Genomic DNA, 21478 nt, shown 5'->3' on the forward strand with positions numbered 1-21478 from the left:
GAACCAGAAATTTTTAAGCTACCTGACATTTGCTGGCCCGTAACCTTACTCAGATGGCAGTTATGATAGGTAATGTACATAGTACAGCTCACCTTGTTCATCCCCTCAAAATGTCTCAGGAATGAGACATTTTGAGAGTTAAAGCAAACAGGAAAAAAAAAAATACTGTCATGAAGCCCAAAACTAAGAATTTAACCTCCTCCAAATGATAGCTGAATTCGTTTTTTAATCCAGATTTATTGAGGAACAACTGACAAATATAAATGTATATAAAATGTAGCATCCATCATGATGATTTGATATACACATACACAGTGAAATGATTCCCACAATCAAGGTAATTACACACCCACCACCTCACATACTTAACTTCTTTCCTTCCTTCCTTCCTTCCCTCCTTCTTTTGCAGTGAGGATCTACTCTTGAAAAATTTCAAGTATGTAATCCTGCATTATTAATTATAGTCACCATGCTGTATATTGGATCCTCAAAATCTTCGTACCCTTTGACTTACATCTCCCCGTATTCCCCTCCCTCCAGCCCTGGCAATCACTATTTTGTTCTGTTTCTATGAAATCACTTTTTGTTTGATAAATACTATACAGTATTTATCTCCTGTCTGGCTTTCACTTAGCACAGTACCTGCCAGATTCATTCACATTGTTGGAAATAACAGAATTTCCTTCTTTTTAAAGGCTGAATAATATTCCTCTGTGTGTGTGTGTGTGTGTGTGTGTGTGTGTGTGTGTGTATCACACCTTCTTAAACTGCCCACACTTAGGTTGTTTCCATATCTTGGGTACCGGGAATAATGCCATAATGAACATGGGAGTGTAGCTATCTGTTAACTGAGTGTAGCAATACTGACTTCATTCCTCTATATACCTAGAAGTGGGACTACTGGATCATATGGTAGTTCCATTTTTTACCTGAGGAGGGGCTGCATACAGTTTTCCATAATGGCTGTACCGATTTACATTCTCACTAACAGAAGACAAGGGTATCCTTTCCCCCACATCACTGCCCACATTTGTTATCTCTTATCTTTTTGATACTAGCCATCCTAACAAGTTGTGAGGTGCTAGCTCATTGCGGTATTGATTTGCATCTTTGATTAGTGATGTTGAGCACCTTTTCATGGACCTATTTGTTATTTGTAGATCTTCTTTGGAAAAAATGTCTAGTCAGGACCTTTGTCTATCTCACTATTCAATTTTTGCTATGGAGTTGGAGGAGTTCTTCATATATTCTGGATATTAGTCCATTCTCAGACATATGGTTTGCAAATATTGTTTCCCATTCCATTGCTTACCTTTTTAGTTTATTAATTGTTTGCTGTGCAGAAACTTTTAGTTTGATACACTTCTACTTGTTTATTTTAGCTTTTGGTACCTGTGCTTTTGGGATCACATCCAAAAATCATTGCCAAGGCCAATCTCAAGGAGATTTTTCCCTGTTTTCTTCTAGGAGTTTCACAGTTTCAGGTTTTACATTTAAGTCTTTAAACCAAGCACATTTTTGTGGGTGGTATAAGGTAGGAGCCCAGTTTCATTCTTTTGCATATGGATATCCAGTATTCCTAACACCATTTATTGAAGAAATCCTTTTCTCACTTTATGTTCTTGGCACCTTGGTATAAGATTAGTTGATTACATATGCATAGGTGTATTTATAGCTTTAAATTTTGTTTTCTTGGTCTGTGTGGCTATTTTTATGCCAGTACCATACTGTTTTGCTTGCTGTAACTTTCAACATAATTTGAAATCAGGAAGCGTGATGCTTCCAGCTCTGTTCTTCTTTCTCAAGATTGCTCTGGCTATTAAGGATCTTTTGTGCTTCCCTATGAATTTTAGAATAGTTTTTTCTACTTCCTTGAAAAATCCCATTGGAATTTTTAAAGGAATTACATTGACTCTGTAGATTGCTTTGAGCAGTATGGACAATTTAACATCAACTCTCCCAATCTAAGAACACAGGATACCTTTCCATTTGTTTGCTTCTTCAACTTCTTTCAATGTCTTATGATTTTCAGTATACAGGTCTTTCACCTCTTTGGCTAAATTTTTTGCTATTTTTTTTATTCTTGATGTTATTGTAAATGGGACTACTTTCTAAATTTCTCTTCAGATAGTCTGTTGTTAGTGTATTGGAATGCTGATTTTGCGTCCTGCAACTTTAGAGAATACATTGATTAGTTCCAACAGTTTTTTGGTTGAGTATTCAGGGTTTTCTATATATAAACCATGTCATTTGCAAGCAGATAATTTTACTTCTTCCTTTCTGATTGGATACTTTTTATTTTCTCCCTTTTCTTGCCAAATTGCTGTGGTGAGGACTTCTCCAGTATTATGTTGAACAGAAGTGGTAAGAGAGGGCATTCTTATCTTATCCCTGATCTTAGAGGAAAGGCTTTTAACTTTTTACTGTTGAGTATGATGTTAGCTGTGGGATTGCACATATAACTTTAACTATGTTGAAGAATATTCCTTCTACACCTAATTCATTGACAGTTTTTATCTGATAGGATGTTGAATTACGTCAAATATTTTTTCTGCATCTATTGAGATGACCATAAGATTTTTATTCATTATGTTAATGTGGTCTATCACATTGATTACTTTGCAACAGTGGAATCATCCTTGCATCCCAGCAATAAATCCACTTGATCATGGTATACAATTCTTTTAAGATGTTCCTGAATTCTGTTTGCTAGTATTTTGTTGAGGGTTTTGCATCTATGTTCATCAGAGATATTGGCCTATAATTTTCTTTTCTTGGAGTGTCCTTATGTGGATTCAGGATAAAGGTAATGTTGGCCTCATAAAATGAGTCTGGAAGTGTTCCTTCCTCTTGAGTTCTCTGAAGAGTTCGAGACCGATTGGTATTAGTTCTTCTTTAAATGTTTGGTAGAATTTACCTGTGAAACCATTTGTCCTGGGCTTTTATTTTTTGGGAGATTTTGATTACTGATTCAATCTCCTTGCTCAATACTGGTCTGTTCAGATTTTTTATATTTTCATAAGTCTTAGTAAGTTGTATGTTTCCAGGAATTTACACCCGTTCTTTGAAGTTATGTCAATTGCTGGCATATAATTATTCAAAGTCCTTTACAATCCTTTGTATTTCTGTGGCATCAGATGTAATGCTTCCTCCATTTATAATTTCATTCTTTTGAGTCATCTTTTTTTCTTAGTCTAGCAGAAGGTGTGTCAGTTTTGTTCATCTTTTCAAGAAACCAATTCGTAGTTTCATTGATCATTTCTGTTGTCTTTCTAGTCTCTATTTTGTTTCTGCTCTAATTTTTATTCCTTCTGCTAAATTTGGGCTTAGTTGTTTTTTTTTTTTCTAGTTACTTGAGGAGTAAGATTAAGTTGTTTAAAGTGTTTTTTATTAATGTAGGTGTAAACTTCCCTATTAGAATTGCTTCTGCTGCACCCCATAAGTTTTGGTATGTGTGTTTCCATTTCCATTTGTCTCAAGTTTTATTTCTCCTTTGATTTCTTCTTTGATTCACTGATTGTTTAGAAGTCTGTTGTTTCATTTCCACATATTTGTGAATTTTCCAGCTTTCTTCCTGTTACTATTTCTAGTTTCATGACATTTTGTCTGGAAAGAATACTTGATTTAATTAATAAGAAGATTTCAATCTTCTTAAATTTGTTAAGACTTGTTTGGTGACCTAACATATCAACCATCCTGGAGAATGTTCTGTTTGCTCTTGAAAACAATATATATTTTGCTGCTCTTGGATGGAATATCCTATATGTATTTATCAGAGCTATTTGGCCTAAAATGTAGTCCAAGTCCATTATTTCCTTACTGGTTTTCTGTCTGGACAAGGTAGATTCGAGGGGGAAAGACTTTCCTCTAAAGTTGGCTGCAAGGGCACAGGCTAGCTAGGGTGCCGTGGCATAGTCTCCATGCAGATCTGGCAATGGAGTCCAACACTGGTGAAGGCTGTGGGAACACTCAGCACCCAAGACTGTGGGCATCCTATGGGTGTCTGTGATAGCAGTGGTGGCTAGGGCTGTTGGAGTCCTCGGTGGTAAAGCCTGCAGGGAAAGCCTGCAGGTAAAGCCTGTTCTATGTTGTCTATGGGTGTTAAGTTCTAGCCAAGAGGATCCCCTTTGGTGATGGTGTGCTGGCATTCACAGCAGCAGAGAAGCTGGGGTCATAGGCTCAGTGATATGCAGAACTACCTCAGCCCATGGTCTGGGTCACAGACTCCCTTAGCTCTGATGTTATTATCTGAGGTGTAAGAGTGTGTGCAGATCACCTGTGGAACTGGCATCTGGGTCTCTGGACCTTCTTGCAGTGACTTGAGTTTAGGGGGATGAGATGCCTCAGCAGATAGCCTAGTGATAACAGGGCAAAGAGGTATCCAATTCAGGACCCAGGGAGTGGGGCACAGAGCAGCAGCTGTATGGCCCCCAATGATGGCACAACAGCAGCTACATAGCCCCAACTCAGGACCAAGGGGGTGGGATACACAGCAATGGCAGCCTGACCCAGTGGTAGCAGGTCAAAGTCATCACTTAGGACCCAGAATGCAGGGTGCAGAGAAGCTGAAGCTCAAATTTGAAATGGTAGATCAGTGACAAGGCTTAGGACTGAGGGGGTTGGCCACAACACAGAGGCAGCTCTGCTTCCTGTAGATGGTGAGGCCCTGTAGCATTCTAGTTCTGGAGAACAGGGCAGTAACTTGGACTCCAGGGGGCAGGTGTCACCACAGTAACAACACTAGCCCTGGGAAGGAGACCCTGAGGCAGAATTCTGGGCAGCTCCATCAGCGGGGTTCAGCATTGGTTAAGAGTATTGGGGTCCTCAGTACCAAAGCCTGCAGAAGCTCATGGTGATGATAAGGATTAAAAGAGTCCTCTGGTTCTCTTTATCCCATGAGGTGAAATTCATGAGGGAATCCTTCTTGCTGTTGAGCTGCTCTGGACTGGGAGATGGAGTGACAGAGGTAAAATACTTCCTACACTTTTCTTTGCGGCCATCCTTAGTTCTGGGGCTCTACAGAGTTTCTGCTGCTGCTGCTGCTTTACTGTAGTCCAGAGCTGTTTTCATTGCTTTATAGTTGTTTATTTATTGTTTTTGTTGATTTTGTGAGGGAAATGAGTGTTGGGACCCCCCTAGTTTGCAATCTTGCTGACACCTTCTGTTAAATGTTGATGGGCCTATGGATTATTTTCAGTCTTTGACTATTACGAATTAAGCTGTTATAAATATCACATTAACATCTTTTTACTTCTCTTGGGAAAATATCTAAAAGCATGATTGTTAGGTCACATAAGAAGTGTGTGCTTAACTTTATTTTTTCTTAAGAAGTCTTTTTTTAAAAAAAGATTTATTTATTTGACGGAGATCACAAGTAGGCAGAGAGGCAGGCAGAGAGAGGAAGAGAAGCAGACTACTTGCTGAGTAGAGAGCCTGATGCAGGGCTTGATCCCAAGACCCTGGGATCACGACCTGAGCCAAAGGCAGAGGCTTTAACTCTCGGAGCCACCCAGGCACCCCTGTATGCTTAACTTTAAATAAACTTCCGAAACTGTCTTCCATTGTGGCTGTCCCATTCCCACCACATTGTATATCCTCATTCACACTTAGTATGGTCCGTCTTTTAAGTTTAAGCCATTTTGATGGGTATTTAGTGGTATCTCCTTGAGGTTTTAATTTGTAATTTTCCTAGTGACTAATCATGTGGAGCCTCTTTTCATGTGTTCAGTTGATATTCCTATGTCTTCTTTAGTGAAGTATCTGTCCCTGCCCATTACTTAACTGGGTTATTTACATTATGATTGAGTTGGTAAGTGTTCTTTATATGTGCTATATATGATATATGGTTTACCAGATATATGTCTTGCAAACATTTTCTCCCATTCTGTTTGCCATTTTGTTTTTGTAGCAGCATCTTTTGAAGAAAGGAGTTTTCAGTCTTGATGAAGACCAATTTACCTTTTTTTCACAATTTGTCCTGTGTCCTGGTTAAGAAATCTTTGCTTTACAAAAACTGTCAGAGATTTTTACGTTTTGATTCAGATATGCTATGGTTATAGACTATATGCTTAAGTCTATGCTTCATTTAGTGTTAATTTTAATATACAATATAAAGAGAGGGTTGAGGTTCATTTTTTTTTTTTGGCAAATAGATATTCAATTGTCTCCTACTAAAATCTTGAAAAATTATCCTTTCCCTGTAGAGTTATTTTTGCACTATTGTAAAAAACGAATTCACCACTTATGTGTAGGTGTATTTCTGTACCATCTTCTGTTTTACACAGGTCTCATTACTGTAGCTTTATAGTAAGTCTTGGTATCAGGTAGTGTATTTCCTGCAACTCCATTCTTATTTGTTTAAATAGTTTTGGCTCTTCTGTTCCTTGTATTTCCATAAATGTGTAGAAATATATACATACATAAATATATGTATGTTTTAAAGCCAATTTGTCAAAATCTGCAAAGAAAAATACCAGAATTTTAATTGGGCTGTGTTGTTTTTATTTGGGGAATCTATCATCTTATTAACATTGAGTCTTCTGATCCATGAACATGGTCCATATTTATACTTATTTACTGATACTTAATTTCTCTCAGCAATGTTTTGTAGTTTTCAGTATACAGATCTTGTAGGTACTTCGTTAACTTTATCCTTAAATATGTCATTTTTAAAAAACTATTGTAACAGGGGTTATGGACATTGGGGAGGGTATGTGCTATGGTGAGTGCTGTGAAGTGTGTAAACCTGGAGATTCACAGACCTGTACCCCTGGGGAAAAAATATATATATGTTTGTAAAAAATAAAATTAAAAAAAAAAACTATTATAACAATATTATTTTTCAAATATCATTTTTATAATTGTTTCTTGTTGGTGAGTAGAATATGATTAGTTTCATTTATGCATACCACCTCATATCCTGCAAGCTTTTTGTAAATTTCTTGAGATTTCCCAGCAATTATATCAACTGTGAATAGACAGTATTGCACTTTCCTCTTTATTATTTATGCCTTTTATTTCTTTTCTTTTCTCTTTTTTTAATCTTTGTTTTTTTTTTTGTTTTTTTTTTTTTAAAGATTTTTATTTATTTATTTGAGAGAGAGACAGTGAGAGAGAGCATGAGTGAGGAGAAGGTCAGAGAGAGAAGCAGACTCCCCGCGGAGCCGGGAGCCCGATGCGGGACTCGATCCCGGGACTCTAGGATCATGACCTGAGCCGAAGGCAGTCGTCCAACCAACTGAGCCACCCAGGCGTCCCTAATCTTTGTTTTTTGTTTTTGTTTTACCATTCTGTCTAGGACCTCTAGTACCTTATTGGTAAGTGGTAAAAGCAAACACCTTTTATTTTTCTTGGTCTTAGCAGAAAGGCATTCCATTCTCTATCATCAAGTATGATGTTTTCTGTAAGGGTTTTCATAGATAATGGTTATCAGACTGAGGAAATCCCCCATTTCTAGTTCATACAAAGTTTTTTAACATGAAGGGCATTCAGTTTTATCAAGTGCTTTATCTTCTTCATTTATTGCATTTTTTTTCATTCTGTCAATACACACAAATTTATTTTCAAATGAGATGAGATATATCAGCTTAAATTTGTTTTTTTAATATTTTTGCCTATTATTTTTTAATCATAATAATGCTGTTCTCATAAAATAAGTGTTACTTCTTCTTCTGTTTTCCAGAAGAGTCTTGGAAGGACTGACATTGTTTCTTCCTTAAATGTGTGATAGAATTCACCAGTAATTCCATCTGGTCGTGATATCTTGGGCGGGGTGGTTAACTACAACTTCAGTTTCTCTAAAGAGTGATAAGTTTATTGAGGTTCTCTATTTTTTCTTGAATGAACACTGGTAGTTTGTATCTTTCAAGGATTTTGTTAATTTTAGGTTGTTGAATGTATTGGTACAAAGTTGTTCATAAAATTTTTCCTTTTTTTTTTTTTTACCCTTTTAAGTTCTGTGGGATCTTTAGTGATAGCTCCTCTTATTCCTGATATTAGTAATCTGTATCTTTTCTCTTTTTTCCTGATTAATCTGAAGTATATAAATTTCACTGATCATTTCAAAACAATAGGTTTTGTTTCATTGACTTTTCTTTATTGTTTTTCTGTTTTCTATTTATTGACTCTTAGCTCTTCTATTTTTTTCTTTCTACTTTTATTTTAATTTGCTCTTCTTTTCTTAGTTTTTTAAGGAGAAAACAGATCACTCTTTTGAGACCTTACTTATTTAATCATTTACAATTGTTATAAATTTCCCTCAAAGAATTGCTTAGCTGCATATGACTAATTAGATGTAACGTGCCTTTATTACCAATGATTTCAAATACTCCCTAGTTTCCTTTGTGATTTCTTCTTTATTCCATGGATTGTTTAGAGGTAATCTGATTAAAACAGGTATCTAAGGATTTCCTGAATGTTTTATTGTCATCAATTAGTCTTTTCATTCTATTATCAGAAAGCATACTCTTCAAGATTTCAATAATTTGAAATCTGTTGAGACTTATTACCAGCATAGGACTCCATGAGCATTAAAAAGCACAGGTATGGGCGCCTGGGTGGCTCAGTTGGTTAAGCAACTGTCTCCGGCTCAGGTCATGATCCTGGAATCCTGGGATCGAGTCCCACATGCGGCTCCCAGCTCCACGAGGAGTCTGCTTCTCCCTCTGACCTTCTCCCTCTCATGCTCTCTCTGTCTCTCTCTCAAATAAATAAATAAAATCTTAAAATAAAATAAAATAAAATAAAATAAAATAAAAAGCACAGGTATGCTTACCCATTTGGATAAAATCAAACTTACATGCCTGCTTGTATTTCTCATATGGGCAAATATTTTGTTAGTACTGGTTTATTTATCTCCATTTGCACCAAAAGCTTTGAATCAGTATCAGCCATGATGGATGGCTTGAAAGGACAGTTTTTGCCTAGATAAAACACACTGGTATAGGAGTCCCCAACTGAAAACTCAAAGTTGGTTCTACAAGTGCTTCCGTCCTCTCAACCACAGTTAAACACTTCATCCTTCCCTCAGTCCTTTCAACTTACTTTCCAAAGTCACTTCTGCCCTAATCCTTTAGTTATAGTATTAACCTGGAAACAAATTTCTATCCTTCATTATCTTAAATTGATTTATTAGGGTATACTTCTATTAATGTTGTTTTTCACTAGGCACTTATCAAGTTTGAGGTCCACAGATTTGCAATAAACCCTAAAGACATACCAAATCCCCAAAACTAGTAACTCATTTTCTGGCTCTCTTACAGTTAAAATTATCTATGTAACTTTGTAATATCTAAGTCTATCTTTCATCACAGACACACTGCCAAGTTTTTAGCTCAAAGAATCAATATTGTGGAGAAGAAACAAGCCTCACAGGACAATATGGGTCTACTGTCAGTCAGAAATACTAAACTTATAATTCACAACAATTAAGGCTCAATCATTACTGACAGAAATCAACTCAGAAGATTAATAGATCAAGGAACAGGAAAAAGTTATCAGAAAAAGGAGGAGAAAGTGTTTTTAGTGAAGCAAGCAAGCAAAAAAACAGATTTCTGGGCTTGGTCCAACAAACATTTATTTCCCATTTTTGGGCTAATCCCCAATTCCAATTTAACACTCAATCTAAGCTGAAAACATTTTGTTTTAAAGAGGGGAAGGTTGGATAGAAGGAAGGAAAGAAGGGCATCTTTTCTATTAACATGAGTTAATGTCTCTTCAAGGTTTCTAAAACAAAAAAAAGTAATACAGAGGAACAAAATATTTTTACATACTAGCTAATACAGCATGTGATCCACATTAATTTCGTTATGAGTTCCTTAAAACTTTAAAATCTCTTTTGGGTTTTATAAATCCAGAGATTCATGAAAAAGCTACAACTATCATTGTTTGTCTTTTTAATCCTCAGCGACAACTTAAACTATCTTTTTATTTTTTTTAAGATTTTATTTATTTATTTGACACAGAGAGAGATCACAAGTAGGCAGAGAGGCAGATGGAGAGAGAGAGGGAAGCAGGTTCCCTGCTGAACAGAGAGCATGATGCGAGGCTCGATCCCAGGACCTGAGCTGAAGGCAGAGGCTTAACCCATTGAGCCACCCAGGCACTCCTCAGCTATCATTTTTATATTAACAAACTTTATTTTGTGTCATCACAGAAAGCAATATTAGACCTTTCCAACATAGGCTAAAATTATCCCAAAATACATACAAAACACTTACCTTTCACTAACAACATATATATGTTCCATGCATATTAGGGCCCAACTGTTAATCATGATTATTATAGGAACTTACTAAAGTGTAATTTTAAACATTTCCCCTTTACTCACAAATTTATACAATTTTATCATTGTGTTTATATATTCACTTATTAAAAAGTCATATTATTCAGCTAAATATCTCCTAAAAGTAATCTAAACTATTTTTCTTTTTTAATTATTGTGTTATGTTAGTCACCATACAGTACGTCATTAGTTTTTGATGTCGTGTTCCAAGATTCATTGTTTACATATGATACCCAATGCTCCATGCAATATGTGCCTTCCTTAAAACCCACCATACGCTCACTCATCTCCCATCCCCCTCCCCTCTAAAACCCTCAGTTTATTTCTCAGAGTCCACAGTCTCTCATGGTTCATCTCTCCCTCTAATGCTCCCTCCTTCACTTTTCTTGTCCTTCTCCTAATGACCTCCATGTTATTCCTTATGTTCCACAAGTAAGTGAAACCATATGATTATTGATTTTCTCTGCTTGACTTATTTCACTCAGCATAATTTCCTCCAGTCCCATCCATGTTGATACAAAAGTTGGGCATTCATCCTTTCTAATGACTGAGTAACAGTCCATTGAGTATACGGACCACATCTTCTTTAACCATTCGTCTATTGAAGGGCATCTTGGCTCTCTCCACAGTTTGGCTATTGTGGCCATTGCTGCTATGAACACTGGGGTGCATATGGCCCTTCTTTTCACTACCTCTGTATCTTTGGGGTAAATACCCAGTAGTGTTTCTTAACTAAATCCATTTGGGAGACTTTTTGGTCTTTTAAACTGAGTTGGCTTATTATGAAGTGGATTGCTACATTTAGACTACTATCATGAAGGAAATGAACACTGTGTGTAGGTACCTAATCACAATCACTAGTTTATTCTTAAGAAAATCCCATAAACTTACATTTATTATCTCCAAAGCCAACAAACACTTTAATCAAATACCTTAGTTAAGAGAGGTTCATTCTGACAAACTGCATTGGCATCCTGGAGAGCCTGCTCGTAGTTCTTCATGGTTAAATATAACTCTGCTCGCAGCAGCAATAACGAATTATCTCTAGGAGCTGAAAGACATGGGCAATAGAAAAAAATTAAAATGACTACATTTAAAAATAAATCTTTAGGTCACTAAAAATATTAAATTGGAAAATAAACATAAAGGCAAAAGAAATATTTCCTCCCTCAAATCATATGCGGTTTAATAGCTTGGTAAGTATACTTTACATAGCTTCTCTCAGGAAAACAGAAAGAGTATCAACAAGACTTCAAAATGCACCAAGAACAGACTGCTGAATACACACTAGGCATAGCATAATCTACAATAATTAGTAAATGCGGAATCATCTTAATGCTATAACTAGGCCTTAAAAATGAAGAGTTAAAATAACTTTCTTGAGGGGTGCCTAGGTGGCTCAAAGGGTTACACATCCGCCTTCAGCTCAGGTCATGACCCCAGGGTCCTGGGGTTAAGCTCTGCATCAGGCTCTTTGCTAAGTGAGGAGCCTGCTTCTCCCTCTCCCCTTGTCTGCTTGTGCTCTCTCTGTTAAATAAATAAATAAAATCTTTAATAAATAAATAACTCTCTTGAAAGTACACAAGGAAATTCATACTCAAGAAACAAAAACGCGTAATTTGTTTTCTTATACAACTGCATGGATGTCGACTTACCATCATAATTGTATCTACAGTATGTCCTCTTAAGTGAGAAAAGAAAGGGAAAAAAAACTTCCTCAAATGGAAGAGAGCTTGAAAACTGCTCGTATGAGACTATGGAGAAACACCTACCTACATAGAAGTCAAGAGTGACTCTGTGAGCTGATGTATGGTATGTGAAGTCCCTGACTTGGCAAGGTACAATGGGAAAGTGACAAAGCCAGAGCTCATGAAAGAAGAACCATCACAGCCATTTTCATACTGATGGACCTGGTTCAGTCTACCTATACTCATCACAGCATCTTTGTTATAGAGCAACAGCATGCATTTTAATTGACAATAAGTATTCTAAGTTTCAGTTTGCTCCAAATCCTAGACGCTGACTCTCTCTCAAACTAGGCACTTGGTACTTTCCAAATGCCACCATGTCTCCTCTTAGTTTATACAGGTAAGTGAGCAAGTGTGCATAGCAAACTCATGCAAAAGGATATTATATCAAGACATGGTGGGGCTACTTATGACTGTGTTATTGCTACATATGTGTGATATAGGGAAGATCTGACAAGGAAAAAAGGTGGAAAAAGAGGAAAGAAATGGCAGAAATGGAGAATCTAGCAATAAAAGTTGAATCTTTTAAAATAACATTGACTGGTTAGAGTAAAGATCAACAACTTTTTTTCTGCAAAAAGCCAAACAGTAAGTATTCTAGGTTTTGTAGGCCAGGAAGAAACTCAAGGCTATTGTACAGGTATCTATATAACAAGAGAGAAAACAAATTTTCACACAAAATTTTTTATTGACAAAATTTAAAAATAACAGTAATAATTTAGTACTTTTTTGTTAACACAGGTCTACTAATTAGAAGAATGGAATTCTTTAGGAGAAGGGACATTTCCTTAAAGTTCAAAGTTGGTGTTCCCTATAATCAAAATAAATTGAAAATGTTCATGTGTTGGTTATGATCTCTAATGAGATTTTATGTTTTTCATCTTGGAATATGAAATATGGATGTCAGTCTACAAGCATATGGTTTTAAAATGAACATTTTGTTGCTTAGAAGTTCTTTGTAGAATTCTATTAGATTCTTCTCACATTTGTCTCTGGAGTATGTCATTGTACAGTAAATATAATTACAGATTAATCATTTCCAACTGAAGACTAAGTGAAAGTTCCTCAAATGCACAATTAAATGCACTTTCAAATACAGAAATAACCTGTAGAGATTTTGGAAATCTCAAAAAAAAAAAAGCCTGCCAGAACTATAGTTCGAACTTAAATACTCGTGCTGCAAATGTGGATGAGACTGAAGATCTCTCACTTTGTTCCCACTTTGCCAGAGTTGATTCTCTTGACTCTTCTAAACAACCATATCGTGCGCAAGGTGGCATGCTCTGGCATGTTAGGTTTTATTTCTTGCATTTCTTTTTACTTCCACATTGCTGTAACAGTGGTGATAGCAGACATTTTTCTCTTATTCTTGAATTTAAAAAAGGACACGTGGAATGTTTTAACATAAATTATGTTTACTGTAAGCTCCTGACAGAGAATATTCATCAAATTAGTTACATTTCTTTCTATTCCTAATTTTCTACGAAAGCAATATAACAGTATGTGAGAGGTTCCTTGGGAGTGTATCTCCTTAAATCTGTCTTTATAGTGAATTACATTGAACAATTTGTCTAATACTGAAATACCCTTAAATTCTTGGGATGAGCTCATCTTGACCTTCAGTCTTACTGTATGGCTGGATTCAAATACTATGAAATTTAATTAAGATTTTGGCAACTAATGTACGTATGTAAGACTAGCCTATAAATTTTTCCTTAAACTTTACTTGATTGTAGTATCAAAACTACATTAATCTTACAAAATTAAATGCAAAATTTCCCATATCTATGATCTGAAATAAGATGAAAGTTAATCTTCTTTGAAAGTTTGTTAAAACTTGCTTGACCAGTGTCTTTTTCAAGAGAAAAGCCCTGAATAACACTTCTATTTCATTTATGATTATTGGTCAATGTCAGGCTTTTACTTCTTCTTGGGTCAATTTTGATAATTTATAGTTTCCTCAAAATTGTCCTTTTTACATAGGATTTAAAATCTGATAAATTCTTTTATATCTGCAATTATGCTTTTTCTTCACTCTTGATCCCATTTATGCTTTTTCTTCATCACATTTGCCAAACATTTCTTTTATTGGTCTTTGTAACCAGCTTCTGATTTCTTAGCCAACTCAATTTTTTTTTTGTTTCACTAATGTTTTCTTCATTATTTCTTTGCTTACATTTACATTAGCTTACTTGATCTTGACAAAATTTTTGGAGTTAAAAATACTCATTTACCTTTATTTTTAATCATTCTTTTCTAATGAATACATTTAAACCTCTACTCCTCACACTTTTTTTAAAAAAGATTTTATTTATTTATTTGAAAGAGAGAGAGAGAGATCACAAGTAGGCAGAGAGGCAGGCAGAGAGAGAGGGTGAAGCAGGCTCCCTGAGCAGAGAGCCTGATGCAGGGCTTGATCCCAGGACCCTGAGATCACGACCTGAGATGAAGACAGAGGCTTAACCCACTGAGTCACCCAGGCGCCCCTCTATTCCTCACATTCTAAAGTCTCCTTTTACTCAAGTCCAAAACAATCACTTCACATCCAGACACTGAATGAATCAAACCGTTTTCTTGTTGACTTCCACCATTTGGCAATCCATTTATGAAGCCAGAACTTCATAATTTAATCTTTTAAAACATTTCAAATCAATGTCTGTACATTTCCTAAGCATTAAGCCTTAAGTTTAATAAAACTGAGAGAATTTTTGGAGGAATCACAAAAAATAAATGGAAAAGGAAAAGCAACTTAAAATTCTTTGTGTGGAGACAGCTTATGGAAGAAAACTGCATGTGCGCACCTTCCAAGAAACTGGCAAAATATCTGAACAGTTCATCAGTTATCCCCTGTAAGAGGAAAGGAGTCAACAAGAGTACAGTTTGAGAACCAGGCTTTGTAAGGCAAAGAAGAGATAGTCTACTCTCTCCATTTGCGTTTAAGGTTAATCAAAGACTGTTCTCCAACCACAACCCAGGGTCATCATCATGCTGGGAGCTAGAGTTACCACCATAAGACCTGTCAAATGAGTGGGCAGTGATGAGAAGGAGAGAACTCCACAAGTGTTATTTAGGAAGAGTTGAATGAATTGATACACAAAGCAATGACAGCTAAGTAGTGGTCCTGGTGAATATAAAGGATAAACAGCAGTACTCCTCATGGGTTATTTGTTCAAAATGATGTAGGACTTACAAAGTCAAGGCTACAAATCGTAAATGTGTATCTTGAACTTTTATATACATATACACCTGAGTGATCACTGTCCAGATCAGGGCCTAAGAAGGCTCCTTTGCATACTTTCCTAGGTAGTACACCTTTCCTAAAGGTAACCACCATTCTGACTTCTATCACCATGGATTACTTTCACCTGCTTCTAAACTTATACACGGGGTTAAATGAATAGAATATACTCTTCTGTATCTGTCACTATCATTTTCTGAGATTCCTCCATATTGCTGTATGTCTCTGTTTCTTAAAAAAAAACAAAACCTGCTGCATAATAAACTGTATGACTTGATTTATATACTCATTCTACTGGCGGGTTGTTATCCAAATATTTTTGGCATATATTTATGTGTATATATATGTGTGTGTGTGTGCATGTGTACATATATCTGCCATGAAGATTCTTACAGATGTCTTTTGTTGGCATAAGCATTAATTTCTATTTGGCATATACTAAAAAGTGGAAATACTGTGCCAGAAGTTATGTTTATGTTTATCTTTAGTAAGCACTCCCAAACATATTTAACTTACACCAGTTTTCACTTCCACCAGCAATATAAGAGTTTCGATTACTTCCAATACTTGCCAAAAGTAGATACGGTTACTCTTTTTCATTTTCAGGTATGCTTTAATATCTTATTTTAAATTTGCATTTGATAAGTAATTACATTGGGCACCCTTCCATATACTTATTGCCCATTTTGATATCTAGTTTTACAAAGCATCTGTTCAACTCTGCCTATTAGACTTCCTTTTTTGCTCTTGAACTACACACATTCTTTACAGTATTCTGAATCGACATTCTCATTTAGATACATATTACAAATACCCATCACCTTTTTACTCTTTTGGGAGGTCTCTGAGAAACAGAAATTATTCATTTTAGTTAAATCAAATTTATCTATCTTTTCCTATATGGTTATGCTTTTTGTGTCTTAAAAAGTATCACCTACCCTAAGTTTATGAAAATATTCTATGATTTCTTTTAGATATCTGATTATCATTTCCATGTGTGATGTGCAATGGGCATCTAGGTTCATTTTTTCCCAAATGGATAAGCAACAGACTAAGACTATTTTTTTTTAAATTTTTTAAAAGGTTTTATTTATTCATTTGACAGACAGAGATCACAAGTAGGCAGAGAGGCAGGCAGAGAGAAAGGAGGAAGCAGGCTCTCCGCAGACCCAAGAGCTTGACACGGGGCTCGATCCCAGGACCCCGGGACCATGACCCAAGCCAAAGGCAGAGGCTCCAATCCACTGAGCCACCCAGGCACCCCTCTTTTCTATGTGTCTATACTTGGGCCAATACACCTCTGTGCTAATTTCTGTAGCTGTATTATACTAAGCCTCTGTATCTTGCAGTATCAGTTCTCCAGCTTTCTTATTTTTTCCTCTTTATTGCCCTGCCCATTCATCAATTTCCACCCAAACTGTGAGCTGAGATTTTGACTGAGAATGCACTGAATCTGTGGTTCAATATGCACAAAACTGACGTCTTCCACTTACTTAATTTCTCGCAGAAATGCGTTGTATTTTCAGTATAGAGGTCTTGAACAACTTTCAGGTATTTCAAGATCTACTCTGACGATTTTTTTGATTACATAATTGGATTTTCTATTCTGTTTTTTAACTAAGCATATATAATTATCACTGATCTTTCTGTATTAACCTTATAGTCAACAATCTTGATAATCCACTTATAATTTCTAATAGTTCAAATGTTCCTCTGAAGTTCCTAGGTACTCCAACATGTCATCTACAAATGTTTTATTTTTCCAACCTCAATACCTTTTTTCTCCTCGTTGCGCCAGCTAGAATCTTAACACAATGCAAAATGGCAGCAATGGCAGCGAACACCATTGTCACCTTTTCCTTCAGTGGGAAAACATTCAGTATTTCATCATTATGATGGTTGCTTAAGACTTTTTTAAATGTAAATTCAATTTAGTTAACATATAGTATATTATTAGTTTTAGGGGTAGAATTTAGTTATTCATCAGCTGCATATAACACCCAGTGTTATTACATATATCAAGTGCTCTCCTTAATGCCTATCACCCAACTATCCCTTTCCCCCACCCGCCTCCCCTCCAACAACCCTGTTTGTTTCCTAGAGTTAAGAGTCTCTGATTGTTTGCCTCTCTCTCCATTTTTATCTTATTTTACTTTTCCTTCCTTTCCCCTCTATTCATCTGTTTTGCTTTTTATATTCCACATATGAGTGAAATCATATGGTATTTGACTTTCTCTGACTTATTTCACTTAGCATAATACCATTTCCATCCATGTCATTAGAGATGGCAAGATTTCATTCTTTCTGATGACTGAGGAATATTCCATTGCATATATATACATCTTTATCCATTCACCCATCAATGGACATCTGGGCTCTTTCCATAGTTTGGCTATTGTGGACATTGCTGCTATGAACAGTGGGGTGCATGTGCTCCTTCAAATTACTATTTTTGTATCCTCTGGCTAAATACCCAGTAGTGTAATTGCTGGGTCATAGGGTAACTCTATTTTCAACTTTTTGAGGGTTCTCCTACTGTTTTCCAGAGTGGCTGCACCAGCTTGCATCCCAACCAACAATGTAAGACGGTCCCCCTTTCTCTACATCCTCGCCAACACTGGTTATTTCCTTAGTTGTTAATTTTAGCCATTCTCACAAGTGTGTGGTATATCTCATTGTGGTTTTGATTTGTATTTCCCTGCTACAGATCCTTGTAGATATTCCTTAATATATTAAGGAATTCCTGTATTCCTACTTTCCTAAAAGATGTTAACACAGGTCATATGCTTTTTCTCTATTCTATAGATGTAGTGAACTACATTGGCTGATATACAAGGATTAAATGAACACTTTACTTGATTGTGATGTGTTTTAAGTGTACCACTGGATTCAATCTGCTAATATTTTGCTTCCCAAAGGTAACCATTGCCCTTACTTATAATATGCTATAGGAATTTTGCCTGTTTGGATTTTCAAATAGAATCACACAGTAGAAATGCTTTTGAGTCTGGCTTCTTTCACCCAACATTGTGTTTGTGATTTCTTCACACTGTAGTGTGCAACTGTAGCTGGTTTACTTTCCCTCTGTATAGTATTTCAAAAGGCATCATAATATAGTCCCTTACTGCATTCTTATTGGACATTTGGGTTGCTTCCCCTTCAGGGCTATCTCTATATAAGGATATACACTCTTGCACATTCTTGTACATTCTTTGAGTGCACATACATGCAAACCTTACTGAAACTGCTCAGCCAAAGGGCCTATCTAACATTTCAAATACTACCAAACAATTTTCCAGGTGTATAATTTGCAGACCCATCTGTAGCATATGGTAGTTCTCATTTCTCCATCTTCTCCAACAGTTGATATTGTGATCTTCTACATTTCCAGCAGCTGTTTTCTTTTTAATCTTTAAGATTTATTTATTTTAGAGAGAGCATGAGCAGGGGGAGGGGCAGATGGAGAGAAGGGGAGAGAGAGACAGAGAGAAGCAGACTCCCCACTGAGCAGGGAGCCTGCCACTGGGCTTGATCTCAGGACCCTGAGATCCTGACCTGAGCCAAAATCAAGAGTCTGCCGTTTAACTGACTTGGTCACCCAGGAACCCCAACAACTGTTTTTAAAAAAATATATATATATACTTCTATTGTCTAAGACAGTAGCCACTAGCTACTAGTATGGCTAGTAGGCAACAGAAATGGGGCTGGAGCAACAGGGGAATGGAGATATTTACTTTTTAACTAATTTAAATTTAAATTTAAAAGCTGAAACTTTGAATTTGGAACAATTTCAATATGACAATCTACTTTTTCAACTCTAAATTCTATGAAACTGAAATATAAAGGAAGTATTTCTGATGAAAATTTTGTATCCAAATTGGGGTTGGCAGCACATGTAAAATACACAATGCATTTGAAAGTTTTTTTAAGTAAAATCTCCGTTTTTTTACATTGAAGGTATGTTGAAATAATATTCTGGATGTATAGGTTTAAAAAATATTAAGATAAATCTCATCTGCTTCTATTCACTTTTTACATGTGGCAAAAAGGAAATTTAAAACTACATTATGTGGCTTACACAGTATTTCCACTGGATAGTGCTGCTCCATGCTACATATACATATACAAGACAGATGAAAATTCAAGAATATACAGCCTGCTAAAGTGTGGATATATTGGCTGCAAAAGTGGTACATAATACTTGTTATATAACGCAATTTCACTGCTCTACTTCAACAAAGAATCCGCCAGTTTAAACACAGGTGCACCCTCTAAAAGGGAAAACCTTAACTCTAAATTTAAAATAAAATGCATAATGACTACAGCACACAAGATTCTTTTAGTAACAAAAAATTAAACCAAGTCTTCTTGGCTAGTGGTTTAAATCACAAACAACCTGTAGCAAAAGGAAGTCTGGTCTTTTAAACTACACATTCTTAACAGGTGGGGGGAGGGGTCAAAGAGCCTAGTGCTGGTCGCAGATTTTAGTTATTTTTTAAAAATTAAACACAGACACCAGTTAATACAACTATCTAATAAGCTAATCACATCATAACAACATCTAATGCCCTTTGAGAGAGAATGTGCAAGTAATAAAAGCAGAATGCAAAGGGATCCTTCCTGAATTCTTTAGCTGAAACCCCCAGAGCAAATCCTCCACATCACCAAGGCCCTCCGTTTGTGCGCTTCGAGGGTGTTAGTTATTTGCATTTTTCTGCAGGACAAATAAAAACACTTGGTCATCCTCTCACTTGTAGACAGCTCAGACGGGAGTGAAAGGCAGGCTTGGCCTCGCAGGTTCTGCAAAAGACAGGACTAAGGAGGCGCAGCTGGCCTCTGACACCAGCCACCCCGCTTGCTGGCTGACCTTACCACCTTCGGAAGAAAACAGCCCCTAAGCCTGAACAAAGCTCTCCATATCCACCTCTGCTACTCGACAGGTGGGCAAGGCTGGCGGGCCAGCTCCCAAGGCCGACTTACCCAGATCCAGAGCCTGGTCGCTCCTGAGCAGCGCGGCCTCGGGCTGCTGCTGTCGCTGCAGAGTCCGCGCCTGGCCCGCCAGCTTGCGCACGCGACACTCGGCCGGGAAGCACTTCTCCAGTAGGCCGTTCAGCACCACGTTGACACGCCGGGCCTGCGGCCGGGCTGTCCCCGACTCCACGCAGCGCTTGCACACCGTAAGCCCGCACGGTAGGGTCACCGGCTTGTGGAGCAGCCGCTGGCAGCGCGGACAGCCCAGCAGGTCACGGGGCGCGACCGGCGCCGAGGCCGGCTGCTCCCCACGCGGCTCCTCGGGGGCGCGGTCCGGCCTCCCATCCTGTAGCCGCCACTCGCGCCGGCCCAGGGCGCACGCGAGGCTGCCCACCAGCTCCCCTAGCTCCTCCGGCCGCAGCGCCCCGAGCCGCGCGGCGCCGCGGAACGCGCCCAGGGCCTCGGGTAAACGGCGCGCGCGAGCCAGCGCGTCCCCCAGCCGCAGGCATAGGCCGCGGTCGGGCTGCGCCAGCCCGGCCAGCATCGAGCGAAAGAGCTCCGCTGCTATTTCATACTCGCCGGCGCGGAAGGCCTCGTCGCCCTTCTCCAAGCGCTTGGCGAACGGCTCCCCGCAGTCGCAGCCGGGGCACTGGGGCGGGGGCGGCGGCGGGACCGGTTCGGGACTCATAGCTGCGAGGCTGCGGAGCTGTAGGCCGGGACGGAAGAAACCTAGGCGAGAGGATGCTCCGCTGCCTGGAGCCGGCCGGCGGAAGCGCGGCCGCCGCCTTCGCCGAAAGCCACGCGCGTCTGGGGGCGGCCGCTCGCGGCTGCGGCTACCAGTGGCGGAGGCGGGCGCAAGGCTGGGGCGGTGTCCCCCGCGCGGCGTGGGAGGCCGGTCCCGCAGGGCCACAACCCCACCCGGGCGGGGGCGGGGCAGACACAGCCCGAATCCCCGCGCAAACCGAGCGCCCTCCTCGCCCGGCTTGCTTATGTAACCCAGGCCGCCTGTGAGAACGTGGCGACCCCCTCCCCACGTCCGCGTCGCCTGGAAACGCTCTCCCTCCTGGTCCCGGGGCGGCCGGGCGCGCGTGTGCGTGCGCGTTCGCCTACACGCGCCCTTCGCCGCGCGCTCTCTTCCCGCTGCTGCGGCCGCGGCCGCGCCCGGAACAGGTGTCCAGTGCCGGTCCCGCGCCCAGCTCTCCTCTCCAGTCGAGGCAGTTACAAAGCACGTCACGAATT

The 21478-nt window shown here is 38.5% G+C and overlaps 1 protein-coding gene across 1 annotated transcript in view; it reads right to left on the bottom strand.

Moving 5' to 3' along the window:
• LONRF2 (LON peptidase N-terminal domain and ring finger 2) overlaps nt 1-20994 on the bottom strand; it is a 41607-nt gene extending 20613 nt beyond the window's left edge. The window contains exons 1-2 of the mRNA XM_032840400.1: nt 20249-20994; nt 11215-11333 (exon numbers count right to left, since the gene is read on the bottom strand). Coding sequence (XP_032696291.1) covers nt 11215-11333; nt 20249-20927 — 798 coding nt within the window. The 5' untranslated portion in view covers nt 20928-20994. The remainder of the gene's footprint in view (nt 1-11214; nt 11334-20248) is intronic.
• Between the last annotated feature and the right edge of the window lie 484 nt (nt 20995-21478).

The sequence above is a fragment of the Lontra canadensis genome, unplaced genomic scaffold (genome assembly GCF_010015895.1).
Source record: "Lontra canadensis isolate GAN:19392208 unplaced genomic scaffold, GSC_riverotter_1.0 scaffold112, whole genome shotgun sequence".
NCBI classification, from domain to species: Eukaryota; Metazoa; Chordata; class Mammalia; order Carnivora; family Mustelidae; genus Lontra; species Lontra canadensis.